Below are 21767 nucleotides of genomic sequence, written 5' to 3'. Positions count from 1 at the left end.
AAATCTAAACTTCTTTTCACTAACGCATAATTTCAAGTTTGCGTCTTGAGCACGAACAAAAAATGGCGCCTTTCACAATTTCACTCCCCCCACAGACCAAAACCTGGCTACGCCACTACATGTAGTCAATATGAAGGGTGACCTTGTGGCCGATATTTTCATGTAAATTTTGGCAATCCTGAGTTTTTTGTAAAAATATATAATTTTCCGAATTATCAACAAAGTCATTTGAATTTTTATTCTTTACTGAAATTGAGTATTATAACTATTTTTCCAACTCTATAAATTATATTAATGACTTTAAATTTGTATTTTCATTTCACATATTTGTGTCATGTTAATGTCTTTTTCATAGAAGTCATTAAAATCCATACAGCTTTAACGCAATGGTGCTTCATTTTCTGCCTTAGGTGATTTTTTTAACAATAACTGGAACTTTGCTTATTTTTATAGGGGTCTGTCCAGACTATTTACACATTCTTCTCTTTATGAAAATTTCCATTATTTTTTATGAGAAGTCATTAATTTTGTAAAAAATGTAAAATTTTGGGGGAAGAGAAATAATCTAGTTAACTTATCACAAAAGAAATGCCAAATTTATGCTTTCATTAATTTGCATTTTATATAGGGTCTGTTTTTCAGATTCAGATTTTTGTGAAGGATCTGGGAAAAATTGGCCCAAGTTTTGGCGGGACAGACTCCTGCTTTGGCATCATTTTTGGTGACAATTGGCAAAATTTTGCTATATTTTTATCGAGAAAATATGGTCAGCCAACATTTATGCAACAGATATTAATTAATATATTGATTTTATAGTTTATAACATTTTGAAGCAATATCTTAAGTGTGATGTTTTGCATCCAGATTTTTACGCAACATCTTTTTAAGCACAGAAATACCTCAGGTATGTGAGGCGTGTCCTGTTTTGAACATTAACTTCTCACTCATCATTGCTCCTCTACTCATTTTCGCGCAAGTGCAACATGGTTTAAGTGAGGGGATTCAACTGCGGGGGAAAACAAAAACTGATGAAAGAAAAAAAAAAAAAAATTTCAAGCACTAATACATGCATATTATTTTTTTTTCAAGAAAATTAATAATTTTGTGGGAAGTGAAGTAATCTATCACAAAAGAAATGAAATTCCAAATTTATGGTTTCATTAATTTTTACTTTGTGAAGGGTCTGTTTTTCAGCTCCAGAATTTTGTGAAGGATCCAGAAAATGGACCCAAATTTTGGATGAACGAACCCCTGATTGTGTAAAAGTGGGGTTGTACAGTAAATAAAATTGTGCAAAATGAATAAATAATTATGAATTCCAAACCTACCTTCCTCGAATCACATTCTCTTTAAAAAGCTCCCTAACAACCTCTGCTATGTTCGACATATTCACTTTATTTGTCAGTCCAGTCAAACTTTTTTTCAGGGCTTCCCATGCGATTTTTTGATACTCTAGGCTATAGGAAACGATATATGAATGTACATGCATGTGTATGTAAAAATATTTGTAAATAATGTATACAATACATGGTGCTTAATGTGATCACATTAAGACTAAGGGTTTTGACAATAACTGATTGGAAAGTACAGTAAAAGTCCACTCTTACAAGTACAGCTTGTAACAAGTATCCTGTTACAACAAGTGATTGTCAAACAGTTAGTGTTAAAGATACAATAACTATTGGGATATACAGGGATGGAATAGCTGTTAACTTTTTTCGGAGCAGTAAATTTAATGTTTCTGAGCAGTACGCAGAACCATTATTACCTTTGTGAAAAATGAAAATTTGTTGAACCGAGATAATCAGATTATTAAATTTTGAACATTTTAATCAGTTATAGGGTTCTGGCATCCAAAATCTGTTTTACATGTTTGATAAAACTTACATCTACTTGTAGGGACATAAAAATGAATCATAATCCAAGCTGGGCTTAAAAAGAAAAAAATTACAAATCAAACAAATAAGCATACATAAAAAAAAGAAAAAAGAAAAAACTCATGACATACTGAAACAATTTAATTTTTTGCTTCTCAAAAGAACTTGCCCACTTTCGATGTCTGCAAAATTTCTTCTCTTTATCCCCACTTCTGTCATTTTCTCTGCAGTGTTCAGCATAGTTTTTGATGATGACAACTGAATTTCCAACTGCCTTTCTTCTGCTTTTAGTCTTTGATTCTCATCTGGTCGTGGAACTTTCTTATCAAAAGTCATTGTCGTACTCTCTGTGTGGCCCCCACAAGGGTGGGGCTTGCAGGACTCCATCCCGGGACAAATATTATTTTTGATTTCTTTACACTATAAATTCATAACAGAGGGGCCCCCATGAAAGATATTATCTCTGCCAAGGGGCCCTGGCTCCGGGAGAAGGGGGTCAGGACTTTATCTTAAGAAAAACACATAAATAAATCTGCATTCAATGCTATTTAAATTATATTTCTTCCCATTATATTTTAAATGTCTTTTTTTTACAAGTAAAGAAAAACATTTTCATAAATGTTTTCCAACTCTCACAATTACTAATCCTTTTCAATAACACCTTTTTATTTCAGTGTACACTTTCAATACTCTTTGCTTTTCCACATGCAAGTTTGTTTCTCAGTTTTAACCATACTTAGTCTAAAAGTAGAAAAATATGTGCAACTGATGCAGATGTAATTTAATGCAGATCTTCCAAAAATTTGCAAAAGTCTGAATTTAAAATCTTTTTTTCCTGCCTTGCAACACATGATTTTCACCACTTTTTGCTTCAACTGACTATCACGTTTTGTGTAAACATTATTTCTGGATAGAAATCTGCGTCTTCCATTTGAAACATCTGTAGTAAAAAGTACTGTGTAGTGATTAACGATGATAAAATCTATTCAATTTATTTATTAAACAAAAACAAATCACAAAAATCACTACATACGCATGGAACGGACATACACATACGCGGCAACACGTGACACCTCAACCAAAACACTGAGTGTCATCTCCAGACGGCTTTGACTTCTCTTCCAACCACAAGGAAAAATATCTATAATATCCTGACGGCTTTGACCGATTCCCCACAGCTAGTCCCCCACCAGCGAGAGAACTACCTGCAGGGCAACCTGAATCTGACCTGTCTACCTGAGCGGGTGGTCATGAAAGGTTGGTCCTCGTCACTGGAAGTCTGTTGATCTTTTGAAGTTATTGTTGCTTGCTGTGAAGTTACTGTTGCTTGCTGTGAAGTTATTGTTGCTTGCTTTGTAGTTGTTGTTTCTTGTTGATCGTTGGAAGGCTTGTGGGCATTGAAGGGCAGGTCATCACCGCAGATGTAAGCCGGTTTGACTCAGTCTATGCTTACAGATACTGGTCGACCTTTTATTAGTATTTGGAACACCTTTTCTGATCTTGACAGTACCTGGTAAGATCCCTCGTACGGAGGTTCTAGGCCTTTCTTCACTCTGTCCATGCGGAGGAAAACATATAAGTAGGACAGCAGGTCCTTGCTGAAAAAAACAATGTTTTCCGTGGCGAACAGTCTGTCTTGGGCTTAAGTTTTCCATGATGGTCTTTAACCGATCAACGAAGCTTGATGGATCTGGGTGATGACGACTAGGTACGAAAAAATCTCCTGGAAGTCGCATAGGTGCACCATACACCGTTTCCGCAGTTGTAGCTTGCAAGTCCTCCTTCCAGGCGGCTCGAAAACCCAACAGAATCGTAGGAAGCACTGTTACCCAGCGGTTAGTTGCATGAGCCTTGATAGCAGACTTAAGGTCTCGATGGAAGCGTTCTACTTGACCATTTGTTTGTAGATGGCATGATGTGGTCCTCTGGTGATTGGCTTCCAAGAACTTGGTTAGAGCCTTGAACAAAAAGGACTCAAACTGGACACCTTGATCTGAGGTGATTCTGTTAGGTGAACCGAACCGAGCAACCCATCCAGAATAGAAAACCTTGGCCACGGCGTCAGCAGAGCTATCTGGCATAGGGAAGGCTTCAGGCCATTTAGAGAAGCGATCCACACAGGTGAGGCAATATGTGTAGCCTTCTGATGGAGGCAAAGGGCCTACAATATCAATGTGGACATGTTCAAACCTGGCATCAGGTGGTGAAAATTCCCCATGTGGGCTCTTCGTATGCCAACTCACTTTAGACTTCTGACAGTTAATGCATGTACGTGCCCAAGTGGACAAGTCAACCAAAACACACAGTGTCATCTCCAGACGGCTTTGACTTCTCTTCCATCCACAAGGAAAAATATCTATAATATCCTGACGGCTTTGACCGATTCCCCACAACTGCAATAACACATTCTGTATTCAGTTTTTCGATCCATTGTTCAGCGGAAGCTTCTTGTTCCTTAGTTAATATTTTTTCCTTTCAAAGCAGGATCAGTCATATTTGCAAGGAAATGAAATGAAGTTAGTGCTTTTTCAAACCCATGTGCAACACATTCCTTATATGAAAATAATTCTTTTTACTTTCCAATTCATCTAGCTGCTATGTGGTAGTCATCGTTTCGCATCGCAAAAATCACGGGTCTGTATGCAGAATTGGCTTTTGGAGGGGCATAAGGATCGAATTCTTCACAGAAAGTTTGGGTCACTAACACTCCAAAACAATTACAAATTAACAGATAGTATAAAAGAAATATTATTTTATTCCAATATTTCAATTCTCTACAAAAACATTCTCTACGAACTTTTGATCTTGGGGGGGGGGAAGGCAGGGAAGAGGCCCCTTATAAACCTCCTTGCCCCTAAATTTTGTTTTCGGTGATTTGGAACCCGTGATTGTGCAATGGTAATCGGCTTGGTAAAATTTTGAGTTGGCTATTTCTTAGAAAAAAACTGATTGCCACGGCGATTACACAGACCTACAACACAAATATGTATACATTAAACTTCAAATACATGCATTACTAATTTGGAGGATAGATGCAGAGCTGCAATTGGAGGGAGCAAATGGGTCTAGTGCCCCCCGCCCTTGCACTCTGAATTACAGAGGGTGCCCCAAATTCACCCTTTATCACTGCTAACTGCTTCTTATTAACTGAAAACTTATAGAAAATTTTTAGCCCATCTGAAGTGCTGCTGTTCCAGACAGCAAATAGTGCCTTCAGTAAGAAAAAATCATCTTAAATAGACAGGTGTGAAAATTTTTATAACAATCGTTCTTTCAAATAAGGTGTCAAAAGCGTGAAACAAAAAAAAAAAAACCCAAAAAAACAAGCTGATGAAAAGATGTTTGATAACAAACGACAGTAAGTTATTTTTATTTTGAAAAGGGGTGAGGGTTAATGAAAATATTTGTAAGTTAATTTCGCTGCTCCAATTTATAAATATATACTCTGAATCCTATATTTTGCCGCTCCAAAACTGCTCAAAATCCTGAATTTCATGTGACAAAACTTCTCAGAATCCTGAATTTTGCTGCTCTGAAATGGACTTTAACTTCCCACCCCTGTAGTAGACAATGAAAGTAAATGAACCTTTGGATAGAACATGTTTTTAGAAATGCATTACAATATGACCCACTGCTCAGTCTCATCGAACAAATATAAGCAAGTGATCAAAGAGCTGGGGCATGCTGGAAGAAAACTCAGAGAAACCAGTGTATTGTGGGAAGCATAATTTTTTTCAAGATAAAATTTTTTAAGAGGGACCCACTTTCACTTAAAAAAAAGGATCCAGGTTTTTCGAATAACCTGGGTCCCGGGATCCAGGTTAATTAGAGTACAATTATGTCATAAAATGTTTTCATTTTGTTCTCGTTATCGCAGTAAACAGCAAAAACACTTTTAGCCCCTCTTCAGCTATTTCTGCACAGAATTCTGCTGTTTTCTTGTGTAAGCTACATTCGACAGCATCAACTAAGTGGGTGCTCTTGCCGGTGTGGATACTCACTACGATGATGGAGTGAGCATTTGCATTTCACCAACCTTCTAACATTAGAATGATAGTCAAATTTTTCAATTCCTCTGTCATTAGCATATCAACAGTTTTATGTGTCTCATCTAATAATGATCCAGCTAATTTCTTCCAGATGTGCCAACTTTTGGAATCCAGAAATCCAGAGATTTATCCTAAGGGGGGTACCCCCACCGGCACTCAGACTCAATTGTAAAAATTCACCAAAAAAATTTCGATTTTTTTTTTTTTAATATTAAGAAAAAGTTCCATTCCCCACCCAAGGTGGATTCTGCATTGCCCCTGAGCAGAATATAATTCCATATCAGTCTTTCCATGCAGAATAGAGAAATCACATCTACATACTAGTTCATAAAACATAAGTGTTTCTTTTCGTGGAGGAAACAATTTAAAAACTTCTAAATGCAGAGCTGCTGACGAAAAAACTTGTGTTTACTGCACGGCTGTTAATGGAATACAACAACGATTGTACAGTTTGGTAACCAAGGTCATGCCCCTGATAAATGATTGCTGATAAATGCTACATAAACAAAGTCACGTCTTTGCCAGTTGCTTAAATGCGGTCACCAAGACTGTTTTATTATGGCTGTTTGATGGGAACGCCACGGCTGGCCTCTATGGGTGTTTTCCCTAACGACAACGACAGTCATTGATGTCACAACAACGTGAAAGCTCGTGTAAAATCTAATTTTCTGCCAAAATGCGGAGAAATTTTAACAAATCCAGAGAGCAGGAGGAAGGATGAAAAATCCAGAGTCTCCCACCTAAATATAGAGTTGGCAGGTCTGTTTCTTCCTATTAGGAAAGATATAACCTGGATGCAAAGCATCAACCCTTTCTCTAAATGCATCACTATCGGCTATCTTTAAAGGTATATTATTAGCATTAAAGAATTCAGATACTTTTCTATGAAGAACTAACTCCTGGCAGCCACTTGTTTTAACAATAAATTGTCCTATTGGCCTTTGGGTTTTAATGTTCCAGCATCCACAATAGTATTTGAACTTCTGCATATAGAAACATAATCTTCAAGAGGTTGCTTTCTTTTCAATGAAGTAGATGTCTCTTCACTGCATGAATATTCATTATCAGTGTTTGATGAACACAAAAACAAGGATTGAGCTTCCGATTTCTTGCATTTATTCACATGAGCACGGATTCTTTCCACTAACTATGGTATTGCAAAACTTACAAGTCACTTGCCATTTGTTATCTGTTTTATTCACCATAGTCCATTCAATGGACTGTTTTCTTCCAGAACCTTCAGTCCTTGGCATGGCTGACTAAATTTTACCACCGAAATTTACACTTCTCTCAAAGTGGAATTTTAGAAGTTGGATAGTTTATATACACAACTTGTGTAGCTAAGCAGCAGAAAGAAATGGTGAAATGATGTATCCAGGAGGAAAAACATCCAATCCAGTCTCGGACTGGACTTGAGGGGACTGGACTAGAGGTATTGGTAAAACTGGTCAAAGTAGTTTGAATAGGGAAAGGGAGATAATGCTGAAGAAAAGTCTAAAAAATTTTCATCGGTGCAATTTGTGTATATATATTAGGGTGGCCCATATTATAATGGTGAAAAATTTAGTAGCTGCTGACGAAAAAACTTGTGTTTACTGCACGGCTGTTAATGGAATACAACAACGATTGTACAGTTTGGTAACCAAGGTCATGCCCCTGATAAATGATTGCTGATAAATGCTACATAGACTAAGTCATGTCTTTGTCAGTTGCTTAAATGCGGTCACCAAGACTGTTTTATTATGGCTGTTTGATGGGAACGCCACAGCTGGCCTCTATGGGTGTTTTCCCCCACGGTGCTTCCGTGGAGGAAGAAAAGAATTATTGGTCTTTATTCCCGCGCTCGACAAGGTTGTACCACCTCTGTGTGAATAAATTTCTCTTTATCTATTTTGTTGTTTTGTGAAGCAACAGTTTGGTGACCCGGCATTCAACGATGTCCAATCCATCAGAGCAACCACCTGCAATGTTCCAGGTCGCTGTCAAAGCCCCACCCTTTTGGGCCAAACAACCCCATCTATGGTTCAAGCAATTCAGCTGTTGCAGCCATGGATACGAGTGTTTTGGCACATGTGAGTGACCTCATCATTGTTGGCAAAGTGTGGTTATGCGCGAGTACAGACGGAAAGAATACGAGAATAATGATCGGCAAAATAACGGATTTATTTAATGACAGCATATTGATTTCCACTAGAAATCATTGAAAACTAAAGTCCATATTACGTCTAACATAACTGATGAAACAACGCAAACATAACACTAAGACAAGAACCACACAAAAACAGGATCCCAAACAGTTCATATATATACACTTTACAAACATGTGCGATCGCGTCATGATTTGCATATCGGATCGTGATCGATCCGGTTACGGTTGAGTGCCTTTAATTTGCATGAAAAAGAAATAAACCTAACAATCATGAATCCACCGGCAGCAAACATGTACGACGCACTAAACAGACGCCTCGCAGCTGAATTTGCTGAACCAGATGAGCGACGCTTACAATGTTTGATGTATGAAGTCGAGCTGGGCGCTCGTCAACCTTCGGCGTTACACCGAGAAATGCGGGATCTATCCAGTGGCCGTCTCAGCGATGAAATACTTCGAAGTCTATGGATACAACGGTTACCATATCAAGTTCAAGCAATCCTCCCCACAAGTTCAGAAACTTTGGAAAAGTTATCGGAGATGGCAGACAAGATCGTCAGCGGGAAGGCAGAAGTACAGAATATTTCACCAAATCTCGACCAATCACAACAACTTGAAGTGCAGCAGCTGACAGAAAAAATTGAGACATTGACATTGCAAGTTGACGCGCTACGTCGATCTTGAGAACGTGGAAACCGTCAACGTCCTCCCAATCAAAACCGCCACGAAGGTGCAAACTAAATGAGGTATCGAAACGATCTCTGCTGGTATCACCATGAATTCTCGGATCCAACGCCCATAAGTGTGTGCAACCATGTAGTTTCTATTCGGGAAATGCCCAAACCGACAACTGATGGTGATGAGAGAGTCGGTTTCATTCAGCAGTCGAATTTTCATTGCAGACCCACTAAGCAAGCTTTTGTTTCTCATCGACACTGGTGTGGATATTTCCGTAATACCCCCTTCGGCAGCTGATAGAAATAAACCACAGTCACTACTCACGCTTACCGCGGCAAGCAGTTCTACAATGAAAACATACAGAAAGAAAATGATAAAACTAAGTCTTGGATTAGCAAAAACTTTTTCATGGGTGTTTACCATTGCTGATGTATCCCGACCAATAATCGGCGCCGATTTTCTCAAAAGATTCCGACTCACAGTGGATTTGGGAAACCAAGTTTTGGTCAACAACAGGGGGTGAACGGTCTACAACCGGAACAACTGTTTCCCCTGCAGTAACTATAACATGTGGACATGAAATTTTACAAAATCTATTAAAAGAATATAAAGAACTCATGGAAGAAACTGCAAGTCCAGTGCAAGCAACACATGAAATGGTGCATCACATCGAAACTACAGGAGTACCGGTTTATGCAAGAGCCCGTCGCTTCGGCCCGGAGATGCTGCGAGCTGCCAAAGCTGAGTTCCATAAAATGATTACCATGGGTATATGTCGCCCTTCAAATAGTCAGTGGTCCAGTCCCCTCCACATGGTGAAAAAATCTGACGGTTCGTGGAGATGCTGTGGCATCTATAGATCATAGATTATAGAACTCTCAACGCGAAGACGGTTCCTGACAGATATAGCATTCGGAATATTATGGATTTCACTATGGATCTGCACAGTAAGTGCATCTTCTCTACCATAGACTTGAAAGGCGCTTATCATCAAATACAATTGTCTGCTTCCAATGTACCAAAAACTGCTATTGTCATCCCTTTCGGACTCTTTGAATTTAACGTGCTCAGTTTCGGGTTTCAAAACGCAGCGCAAACGTTTCAGGGCTATATAGACAAAATATTGGGAGGACTTCCATTCTGTTTCCCTTATCTAGACGACGTGTTAATTGCATCTTCAAACCTTGAAGAGCACATCTGTCATGTGCGTGAGGTCTTGAAACGTCTGTGTAAACACGGATTAAAAATAAATATCGACAAATGCGTGTTCGCATGCAGTTCAATCAAGTTTCTAGGACATTTAGTCAACTCGCAGGGCATTAAACTGCTACCAGCCAAGGTCGATGCCATTGACTATTACCCAAGACCCAAAAACAAGGCAGAACTTCACAGATTTGTCGATATGGTTAATTTTTACCGTCGCTTTTTACCGAAAGCGGCTGCGATACAATTGCCACTGCATCTAGTACTTCGAAATTGTGCACATCACAACAAAACACTTATTACCTGGACACCAGAGCTCATTAAAGCTTTCAAAACTCGCTGTTAGAGAAGCAGCTCTTTTGACGCATCCAAGGCACTATTCCCCAATCGTACTCGTGACAGATGCCAGCAACATAGCTATCGGCTCAGTGGTACAACAACGAGTCAATGATAGCTGGCAGCCGCTTGGGTTTTTTCTCGCAAACTGAGTGATACCAAAAAGTGATACAGAGCTTATGACCGCAAACTCTTGACAATTTTTGCATCGATCATTCACTTCCGATATTTACTGGAAAGTAAACCTTTAACGGTTTTCACAGATCATAGGCCATTGGTGTTCGTTTTCAGTCAGAAAGCCGACAAGCTTTCTCCTCAACAAATTAATCAATTAAATCTAATTTCTCAGTTTATAACTGATATTCGTCATATCGAGGGAAAAAGCAATGTGGTAGTGGATACTCTCTCGCGAGCAGGAGTTGACCTACTTTTTCCTTCTTCCATGAATTACGACCTCATCGCCGAAGCACAGAAGAATGATTTTGAACTGAAGCAGTTGCTTGATGGAACCATCTTCACTCGCTCTTCAACAGCTCTCTTCCCCATCTGGAAAAACACAACTTTTTTCGATACCTCGACATCTAAACCACTGCCTTATATCCCTAAACAATACCGTTGGGAAGTGCTCAAAATTATTCATCAACCTGTGCATCCGGATGTTAAATCCACTGTTAAAATGATCATCGACAGATATGTATGGCCGAACATGAAAAAAAGACATCCGAAATTGGGCTCAAGCGTGCATCGCCTGTCAGAGGTCAAAAATTCATCGTCATACCAGCCCTCATATTGGACAGTTCGTATCTCCATCTCGACGATTTAGTCACGTGCACATCGACATGGGCCCGCTTCCATTTTCAGAAGGTTATCGCTACTGCCTCACTTGTGTAGATCGCTTTTCAAGATGGCCCAAAGCGATTCCTATAGCAGATATTACTGCTGAGACTGTTGTTAAGGCTTTCATGCATACTTGGGTTGCACGGTTTGGAGTACCAGAAGTTAACGTTACTGATCAAGGTCGACAATTTCAGAGTGATCTATTCCGATATCTCGCAAACTACTGGGGATCAAACAAAATCGCACCACTCCATACCATCCGGAAGCGAATGGTGCCGTTGAAAGGTGGCATCGCATCCTTAAAGCAGCGATCAAGTACCATTATCAACAGATTGGGTGGCAGTATTGCCAATCGTCCTTCTAGGACTAAGAGCGGCATACAAGCCAGAACTGGAATGCTCCACATCTGAACTGATATATGGTGAACCTATCAAGTGAACCTTCTCACAACTCCCTGGCGAGTTCTTCTCAACTTCCACCACAGATGTCAATGAGAAACAGTTGCTCACTGAATTACGACAACACTTTTCGAAAATTCAACCTGTCCCAGCGTCTCACCATAATAAATCCAAAACATTCATCCATAAAGAACTTTATCATTCCACTCATGTTTTCCTTCACAATGACGCTGTCAAGAAGCCATTGCAGTGCCCACATGATGGCCCCTATGAAGTGGTCGCAAGGAGCAATAACACTATCACCATATAATGCAAAGGAAGAAACGTATGTGTGAACATTGCACGAGTGAAACCAGCACACATTGCCACTAAGAGTGACAGTACAAACAGTGAACCCATTGTGACACGTTACGGCAGAGCAAGTTGTCCCCCAAATCGTCTCATTTCATAAGTGCATTCATAATTCCGTCCTTATATGTGTGTATATATTTTTTCCCCCCTTTCTTTTGTTATCAATAATTAGTTCGTGCGATCTGCACAGGAGGGGGGGGGGGTACTGTGGCACTGCGATCGTCATGAGAAAGCGCGTGCTTCTGTGGAGGAAGAAAATAATTATTGGTCTTTCTTCACGTGCTCGACAAGGTTGTACCACATCTGTGTGAATAAATTTCTCTTCATCTATTTTGTTGTTTTGTGAAGCAACATATTTTAAGCACACATAAAACAAACTAAAAGTTTTTTCAATATCGATTTAATGTTCTGTGCTAATTATTAACACACTTATATACATAATAATTGCCATAAACTACCCACTCTATTATATTTATTTACAGCATATATAACATTCTTTCTTATGCTTCAATACCAAAAACCTGAAAAAACCCCAAAAGAAATCTGAAAAACACGGAAAAACCCAGTGGTTGGGTTTTCTGAAAAAACCAGGGTTGTGCCAACCCTGGTGGTAGTAGTAGTCAATGTTGTTGCTTGTTTGAGAAAAAAAAGTGTGAGAGAGATAATACACCACTACATATAAAATGTGATATACTAGCTTCATTGATGAACTAAAAGATAGAGCATCAGAATGTACCCCAAGTTTAGAAAATGCGGTAAGAATGAAAAGTTTTGGCTAATAAAGAATTGATATGATATTTTCATTTTGAAAAAATTATATTTAAACCATTTTCATGTGAATAAAAAAAACCACATAGTTGTAACCAATGCGATTTAAACCAAACAACCCTGCTTATATTAATCAAAATATGAATTAAAATGCTCAGAGACAAATAATACTGATTTAAATAAGGAAACTTGGGAAATAAAACTGGATCCATAAGAAAGAATCACCTAGGTTCTGAGTTCGGATTAGAGAGGTTCAACTGCACCTAGGTAATTAATGTATTGAAATAAAAGTTTCCAAATAATTATATTTTAAATAAAATAAGCTCTCAATTAGTAACATAGTAATTGTTCAAACATTCTAAAATCTCGTTTTTTTAAATTATGACATTGCAATATGTTACACATATTTTGTTTAAAACATCATGTTCGACATCAAAAGAGTTTTATCTCGATTAATCAATTTAAGACAGAATCTATATAAACTGAAGAGCCAAAAAACCTGGTACAGGCATGCGTATGCCAATAAAGAGATATGGAACCAGAGTACGGCGCTGCGGTCGGCAACGCCTATATAACACAACAAGTGTCTGGCATAGTTGTTAGATCGGTTACTGCTGCTACAATGGCAGGTTATCGAGATTTAAGTGAGTTTGAACATGGTGTTATAATCGCCGCACGAGAGATGGGACATAGCATCTCCAAGGTAGCGATGAAATCTGGATTTTCACGTACGACCATTTCACGAGTTTACCCAAATTGCTGCAGATTTCAATGCTGGGCCATCAACAAGTGTCAGCGTGCGAACCATTCAATGAAACATCATCGATATAGGCTTTCGGAGCCGAAGGCCCACTCGTGTACCCTTCATGACTGCACGACACAAAGCTTTATGCCTTGCCTGGGCCTGACAACACTGACATTGGACTATTGAGGAGTGGAAACACATTGCCTTGTCTGACGAGTCTCGACTCCAATTGCTTCGAGCTGATGGACGGGTAGTGTACGGGTATGGAGACAACCTCATGAATCCATAGACCCTACATGTCAACAGGGGACTGTTCAAGCTGGTGGAGGCTCTGTGATGGTATGGGGCGTGATATGGGACCCCCTGATACGTCTACATACGACTCTGACAGGTGACAGGTACGTAAGCATCCTGTCTGATCACCTGCACCCAATCATGTCCATTGTGCATTCCGACGGACTTGGACAATGTGACACCCCACACGTCCAGAATTGCTACAAAGTGGCTCCAGGAACACTCTTCTGAATTTCGACACTTCCGCTGGCCACCTAAATCCCCAGACATGAACATTATTGAACATATCTGGGATGCCTTGCAACGTGCTGTTCATAAGAGATCTCCACCCCCTCTTACTCCTACGGATTTATGGACAGCCCTGCAGGATTCATGGTGTCAATTACCTCCAGCACTACTTCAGACATTAGTCCAGTCCATGCCACGTCGTGTTGCGGCACTTCTGCGGGTTCGCGGGGGCCCTACACGATATTAGGCAGGTTCACCAGTTTTTTTGGCTCTTCAGTGTATATAAAACAGATTTGCTGTCTGTTTGTGTGTTTATGTATGTTCTCTATACAAATCTACAATTTTAGATCGATTGTTGCCAAATTTCGCATATATACCAAATGAGACGAAACTTGAACGATAGGCTACTTTAAAATTTCGTCAGAGTATGGCAAGTGCCCAAATGGGCAAAAAAGGTTTTTGGGCTTCAAGAATCACTTTCCGAACGTTTACTTCAGTCACCGTGGTTCCCTAGCAATGCGTTTCAGATGTGTTTTATGCCTTCACAATGGTTTGTCACTTCTTTAACGCTGCCAGTATATATATATATGTATAATAGTTTTTGCCTTTATAATGGTTTGCCACATTTTCAATACTCCCAGTAATGAGGCTTTTTGAATAGATGCCATCATCAGTATCACTTTGAGGGTCAGGAAGAGGGTAATCCTCATAGAAATCAGTGTTAAAATTGCCGATTTTACTGTAGAAATGTGGAAATTTGGTGGGGGTTTTCCGCCCCATCAATAATTTTAAAAGTTGTATTTAATCCTCGATTTTTGAAATATTGAGTTTGCTTAGAGATATACGAAGCTCAGAAAATTAAATATAAAATAATTAGCCGTATCTACCTTTGGGTTGGATATCCATGCAATAATATTGATTTCTACTTTTTATTTATAATTTTATATCTCCTCAAGCATGAAGATTAATGTCCCCGTATTGCCTTCTAATATTCAACTGCACACATAAATTCATATAATTTAGGTTGTTTTAAAATTAGTTATGGGCCGGTAAAGTACATTGAAGAAATTCCACAGCTTTAACTAGCATTTTTGGAAGCTAAAACCAGGCAGATGGATACCTCGAAGTTTGGGGGGGGGGGGGGAGTAATCGAAATACTTAGCGGCCCCTTAAAAAAAGGAAAAAAGTATTCATTTCTATGTTTCTTTAAACCTAGATTTCTTTATTTCATGATTCACACAGGAAGTCGCCGAATCGGTTAACTTAGAAATGGTTTGCATGTCCCTCAAAGAAAGAGGCAGATATCACTTGATCCAAAAAGCCTCATTGAAGAAAACCTGGGCAGCGCAGGGTATTATAGCTAGTATTAAATAAAATTAATGATGTAAGCCCCGGTTACATGTGCAATAAAATATCCGGTTTTTGACATGACAAGCATCAAAAATAGGTTTGAACCGTCAAAAACCTAAATGAATGCCTTTTGATAATGTTTTGAACACAATAGGTATATAACATGATGAAAAACTTACTTTTTTGCATATTACAATGTTTTATTTTTAAACATTAATTTATTACAACAAAATATTAATTATAATTTGCAATTTTGAATTCTTCAACATAAGAGCCTAGAACATATAAAATATAATTTTATGGTTTATTTATTCAAGCTACTCATTACCTGTGTTCAGTTTGCTAAGTGGAATGGAGCTGCTTATTCAAAATATGTATGATAGGGCATAAGGGTTAGGCTTTTGACCCCAGAAACTAACTCGGTATTAAAACTATCAATCTTACTGCCAATGATGTGAAATATTTTTTATTAACTTGATAGAAATGTTAAATAACAAAACACTTACTTTTATTTAGATTAAATAGTTTTATATTCAGAATGATAATTACTGAGGAAAAATATCTATTTTGATATTTTAATTTTTCTGATCCGCCCAAAATTTTATTCCATATAAAAATTCTCATACAGCATCTGTTAAAGCACTAATTAAACTCATTTATTTTCACCTAAAAATTTCTTAGATCAGGGTGTATAAATTCACAGAGCTTTAAAGAGTATTTTCAACAAAAGCAGAGCTGACAAGACTTGATACCCAAAGCATTTGTTTTGCACGTTTGAATACAACTTCAATTGGAAAACCATTGCATTATAAATACATGATGTAATAAACTTTTTTAAACACTTATCTGTTGTAAAAAGAGGACAGTAAACGGTTTATATCAATGCAAACATATATAAGCAGTTGAAGAAATTTTGGAAGGTCAAGAATCATCTTGAATCAAAGAATGTCAAATCGTTCCACAGTTTTCCCTTCAATGTTCATGTTATGCTTTATTCAAATTTTATAAGAAAAAAAAACATATATTGTCCAAAATAATTCTGTCGAGAGTAGAAAATTATTTTAGAATCATATTAAATATCTATTCTTTGTATAACATAGTCACTTTAAACATTACATGCAATTAACGTGTGCATTTCCAATGGGAATTTTTATATCGAAAAGCAATATTTGAGGTTTTTGACGTGACAGTTTAAACTGTGGTTTAAACCAACCTGCCAACCCTGATGTAAACAGTGTTAGGTTTTTTCTGTGTGTAATGTTTTTTAATTACATGTCCTGCACATGTCATGACATATAGGTATACTTCAGCATATTTTACCTTCCTTTGTCAGAGATTTGCTCTTGCATCATCTTCAACTTTGCAGGAGGAATATATGCCCCTCCAGTTCTCATGTTTACAGCTTGAATTTTCATTTTAGACAATGGTAAGTCCCTGGATGTTTCTTGTTGCACTTGTGATGAGGAAGGAAGGGCTTCTTGTTTAATATACCTCCTATTTGTATTAAAAAACTCTTTTCGATCCTGTCTATGGGATGAAAAAATGTCTTTATCGCCCCTTTTGCTTTGTTTGCTTTCCTGCAATACAATTAATAATAATTAATTAAACATTTATGTCTGCTAGACTCCATTAATGTGACAGTACAACTACACTAGTGTGCAAAATTAAAATAAGTTGCACATTGTGTCTATTTTCACAAAAAGTAGTGAACCAAATGTACTAATAATGCAGCGAAAGTATGCAAATATTTCAGTGTTAAATACGTAAGTGTACACATACGTGTGGGAAAAGTGTTGGGAGTTAAGTAGACGGCCCATAATCATCCCGTTTCTGACCCATGGTTCTTGAATCGGAGCTACAAAATGATTATGGTTGCAAAAGAAAGCTGCAAGATTATAGGATGCAGCTTTGCAATGTTGTAAATTTATATGCCTAAACAACATTGGCAAGGTATATTACAAAATTTACTTACCCATGGGTAAAATAATACCACTCGGTGTGTAGGTTTAACCAAGGAGGCTGCAAAAATGTCCTAAGATAGATCAGAGTCAGACCCAGTGTTATACTTCAGGTCCAACACCACTTCTATCTCTGGGTCATTGTCCTTATTTACATCTAAGGGTCTGGAGGTAGTTCCCGCTTCATCAGCGGGTGCTGACCGTTCTTCCACCTGAGGAGTTGTTGGCTTCTCAGGCCGCTGAGTAGAGATTGTTGACCTGTGCTGTCGAGATGGCTCCCTGAACGTGACAGCACTAAAGCCACAATGCACAGTAAAAGATGTGGTGGCAAGCCACTCCACCATCGCTTGCTCCACCCCAATCACCAGGGTATTACCCCCATTTCCCGGGATGACAGCTCGCAGCCATGTTGGTTTACTCCCGGTGGATTCTTTCAAGTCCATTATCGGACGTATGTCGGGATCTTGTAGCTGGGTCTTTCAAGTATTCTTGTCGCTCCGAGGATTGTCACTTGAGACATGAGATGTTATCTGTCTCACTGCAGGGTTCGCCGGCCAGTACTTATCTTCTGCCTTGATGCAACGAGGACAGTTGTACGGACCCGGTCCTCTCGTCACGGTGTCAGCGTTTCCATTCGATTTTTTCCTTACGAGGCTGGATTGTCCTCTTCATGCCATCTGACTCTCGTGAGAGAACAGTCCTGGTCTGGCCATTGGTCTTCTCTGCATCTGCAATGCACTTTTTTTCTGCTTATGGAATGTCCATCACTTTCCTTGGAGGTACTTCCTTACGACCACCATAGGCATAAAGTTATTCAAAATGTTGGAAGGGCTCAGTATCAATATAAATGAGGTCTGTACGCTCATACAGATCAAAACATCGTATAAATGCAAAAGCTGTTTTACTGTAATTTTTTGAAAATGACCCCTCTCCTCCAGCCATAGCCCTTTCTTAAAGAATTTAATGGTTTTAATTCAAAATCATTGGTCTCTATTTTTGTGGGAAAAAAATTGTGGTAGGCTGAGTGTCGTGGACAAGGCTGCAAGTTTCGATATGAACACTTTCTTTGTGCCTTGAATCTCGTTGTCTGTACTTTCTTTTAAAAAGAACACGCGGACCAGGCTCTATCGGATTTAGCCAATTTTAGCCATTGCCACTGCGAAGGGGCGGGACCGTGTCGGAGAAAACTTTTATAAACAATACACAGCGCTGTCGCTACTGACATAATGATATTGGTATCATCAGATTTGTCTTTGAAATAGCTAATAGATGATACCAATATCATCTATTTACGTTGCAAACTTTTCGAGATAAAGTGCAAAATAATTTCGCTACGAAAGCGGGTCGCGAGCCTGGTGTCCAGACTGGGAAAGCTGTTTAAACCAGAGTAGTATCCAGGGCAGCAAATAGACGCTTGGTCAGCCGATGCAAGCACGCTCCCCGAATATTTTGACGCCCCTTTAAAATGCTGAAGAAGAGGCTAGATGGTAAAATTTGTGCTCACTCTGGCCTGGCGCACCAGACCAGCCTGCTCTCCCTAATTGTGGCCTGGGTAGTAGGGGCCTACCATTAGATTTGTCTTAAAAATGTCTATCATTGGCTTATATTTGCATTGCGAAGTCGGGCCTTTCACTTACACAAAAGATATTTACCAGGCCACGGGCTTCCAAATGTTTAGAACGGCTGATCTATACTACGAAGCCAAGATATACAGAAGACTGGATGTTGTGAAGATATTTATTATTTGAGATGTTAAATTTTTTTTTTTTTTTTTTTTTTTTAAGGAAGGAAAAAACTCATCTCTGCCTCTACCGGGAGTCGAACCCGGGTCCCTCGATTGCCGGACGAGTGCTATGACCACTAAGCTACAGAGGAGATAGAGATTTTCCTTCGTTAGAGCATATATATATGCCGAATATCATGTCATATATACTATGAAGGCCTCAACTAGATAGGTACTTGGTCAGCACGGGGCAAGCACGCATTTTGGCACACCCTTGTAATGTTGAATTATAGGTAAAGAGGGGAAATTTGCTCCTCCTCTGGCCCAGCGCCCGTGGCAGCAGACCCACCTGCTCCCCCGTAGTTGCGGCTCTGTACTCAGGAACTAAGCTCTCCCTTTTTATGACAGCTAGCCCTCCAGCGGCAATAGTGTGGCGCCATAGTTCATTTGCTTAAAACTGTCAAGTAATTTGGCCACTCAGTGTTTAATGCAGTAAAACCTATATTTTGCGGACACCAGTGGAACAAAAAAATTCTCCCGTAAAAGAGGGGTGACCATTAATCAGGGGTTTGAAATGCATACTTTTATTATACAAGGGTAAATTATTATTTGGCCGTAAATGAGGGGGTAACAGTATCTGAGAGGTGTCCGGTAAGAGGGGTTTTACTGTATAAGAAAAATGAGATAATTGTTTTCTCACTAAAGCTCACTGACCTCCAACCAGGGCCGCAACTAGATGCTTGGTCAGCACGGGGCAAGCACATATTTTGGCGCCCTCCTCATAATGTTGAAAGAGAGGTTAAAGAGTGGAATTTGTGCCCCCTCTAGTCCGGTGCTCGGGGCACCAGTTCCACCTACACTTCCCCCCCGCCAGTTGCGGCCCGGCCTCCAAGGGGTTTACAGAAAATTCACCGCCAACAATTCACCGCTAGGAAAATTCACCGACCAACAATTTACCACCATGCAATTCACCGACGACATTTCGATGCGAGTCAGTTAGCGAGGGAATGAGCGATTGAGTTACTGAGTGAGTGACCCAGTGAGTGACTGAGTGAGTGACCCAGTGAGTGACTGAGTGAGTAAGTGATTCAGTGAGCGAGTGGGTTACTGATTCAATGAGCGAGTAAGTAAGTCCATGAGTGAGTGAGCGAGTGAGCTGCTAAGTGAGTGAGCGATCTAGTGAGTGAGTGATCTATTGAGTGAGTAAGTATGGCGGAAAGTTTAAATAATGACTTTATGAGAAGAAATTCAGATGATACGGATTCGGGTTGCTGTATTTTTGAAATATATATGCCCAGTCAGGCCCCCCCCCCCACTAAAATTCAATGAATTGGAGTTTGGGGACCCCCATGGGGAAGTTTTCTGGGGTTACTTGATGAATCACATTTGTTTTTTGTTGCTTTATTATTATAAAATTCGCTTCTTCAGTAAGCTGGTGCTTTCACGTCTCCCTTTCCATAGCATGCTGATGAAGTGGGATGAAATAAACAAGATATGTTGTGAAGAGAAAAGGGGGGGGGGGTTGGCCGCTAAAGGTGGTAGGGGGGCAGAGCCCCTAGTACTGTATATAAAATAACATGTCCTGACTGATTCATCATCGCCGAGCCAAAACCGCTGAAGCTGTAAATATCAAATTTTGTGAATAGTTTTTTTCATGACGTAAAGACTCACTAGTCACTAAGAAATGGTTTTTCCATATTCGACAACCTGAGGGCGTCATGGGGGAAGGGGGGGTAAACAAGGAAGGGGGGTCAATGTTGAAATCATGCCGAGCCGAAACAGCTGAAGCTATAAATATGACATTAGATCAATATTGTAATATAGACTCACTGAGAAGGGATTTTTCCAAATTCAACCCCCTAAGGGGGGTTTCAAAAGTTATATGGAGCAATCAGTCCTGAGCCGAAGTCACTTAAGCCATAAATATGAAATTTAGTTAGTATTATATTTTATAATATAAAATTGATTTTCTGTGTGTCTCTCTGTGTGTGTGTGTGTGTTCTCTATACAAATCTACAATTTTAGATCGATCGTCGCCAAATTTTGCATATATACCAAATGGGACCCGACTTGAATGATAGGCTACTTTAAAATTTCGTCAGACCAGGGCAAATGCCCCAAATGGGCAAAAAACTGTCCGGCAACAATGGTTTTTGGGCCTCAACAATCACTTCCCGAACGTTTACTTTGGTTACCGTGGTTCCCTAGCAATGCGTTTCAGACGTGTATATTCCTTTACAATGGTTTGTCACTTCTTTAATGCTGCCAGTTATGTATAATAGTTTATGCCTTTATAATGGTTTGCCACATTTTCAATACTCTCAGTAATGAGGCTTTTTGAATAGACGTCATAATCATCACCACCATCATCGCTTTGAGGGTCAGGAAAAGGGTGATCCTCATAGAAATCAGTGTTAAAATTGCCGATTTTACTGTAGAAATGTGGAAATTTGGTGGGGGTTTTCCGCCCCATCAATAATTTTAAAAGTTGTATTTAATCCTCGATTTTTGAAATATTGAGTTCGCTTAGAGATATACGAAGCTCAGGAGTTTAAATATGAAGTAATTAGCCGGACCTATACTTTTGAGTTGGACATTCATGCAATAACACTGATTTCAACATTTTATTTATATCTTGTCAAGCATGAAAATTAATGTCTCGGTATTGTCTTTTGATATTTAGTTTCATGAATTCATGTAAAATTCATTTTAAAATTAATTATGAGCCCGTAAAAAGTAGATCGAAAAAACTCCACAGCTTTAATTAAGCATTTTTTGGAAGCTGAAATAGGCAGATGGGTAACTTGAAGTACAGGGGCGGGG

General features: G+C 39.1%; 1 protein-coding gene across 4 annotated transcripts in view; it reads right to left on the bottom strand.

The window, feature by feature from the left end:
* LOC149076665 (pre-mRNA-splicing factor CWC22 homolog) overlaps positions 1-21767 on the bottom strand; it is a 336314-nt gene that overhangs the window by 235756 nt on the left and 78791 nt on the right. For all 4 annotated transcript variants that reach the window (XM_089244291.1, XM_089244289.1, XM_089244288.1 and 1 more), the window contains exons 3-4: positions 16584-16840; positions 1329-1457 (exon numbers count right to left, since the gene is read on the bottom strand). In XM_089244291.1, coding sequence (XP_089100417.1) covers positions 1329-1457; positions 16584-16840 — 386 coding nt within the window. The remainder of the gene's footprint in view (positions 1-1328; positions 1458-16583; positions 16841-21767) is intronic.

Source organism: Pholcus phalangioides, unplaced genomic scaffold (assembly GCF_987345545.1).
Source record: "Pholcus phalangioides strain wild (caught in Gottingen) unplaced genomic scaffold, Ppha-v1.0 ptg000015l_1, whole genome shotgun sequence".
NCBI lineage: Eukaryota > Metazoa > Arthropoda > Arachnida > Araneae > Pholcidae > Pholcus > Pholcus phalangioides.
The sequence above is the reverse complement of the archived record's forward strand: the minus strand, read 5'-3'. Positions and strand labels throughout refer to the sequence as shown.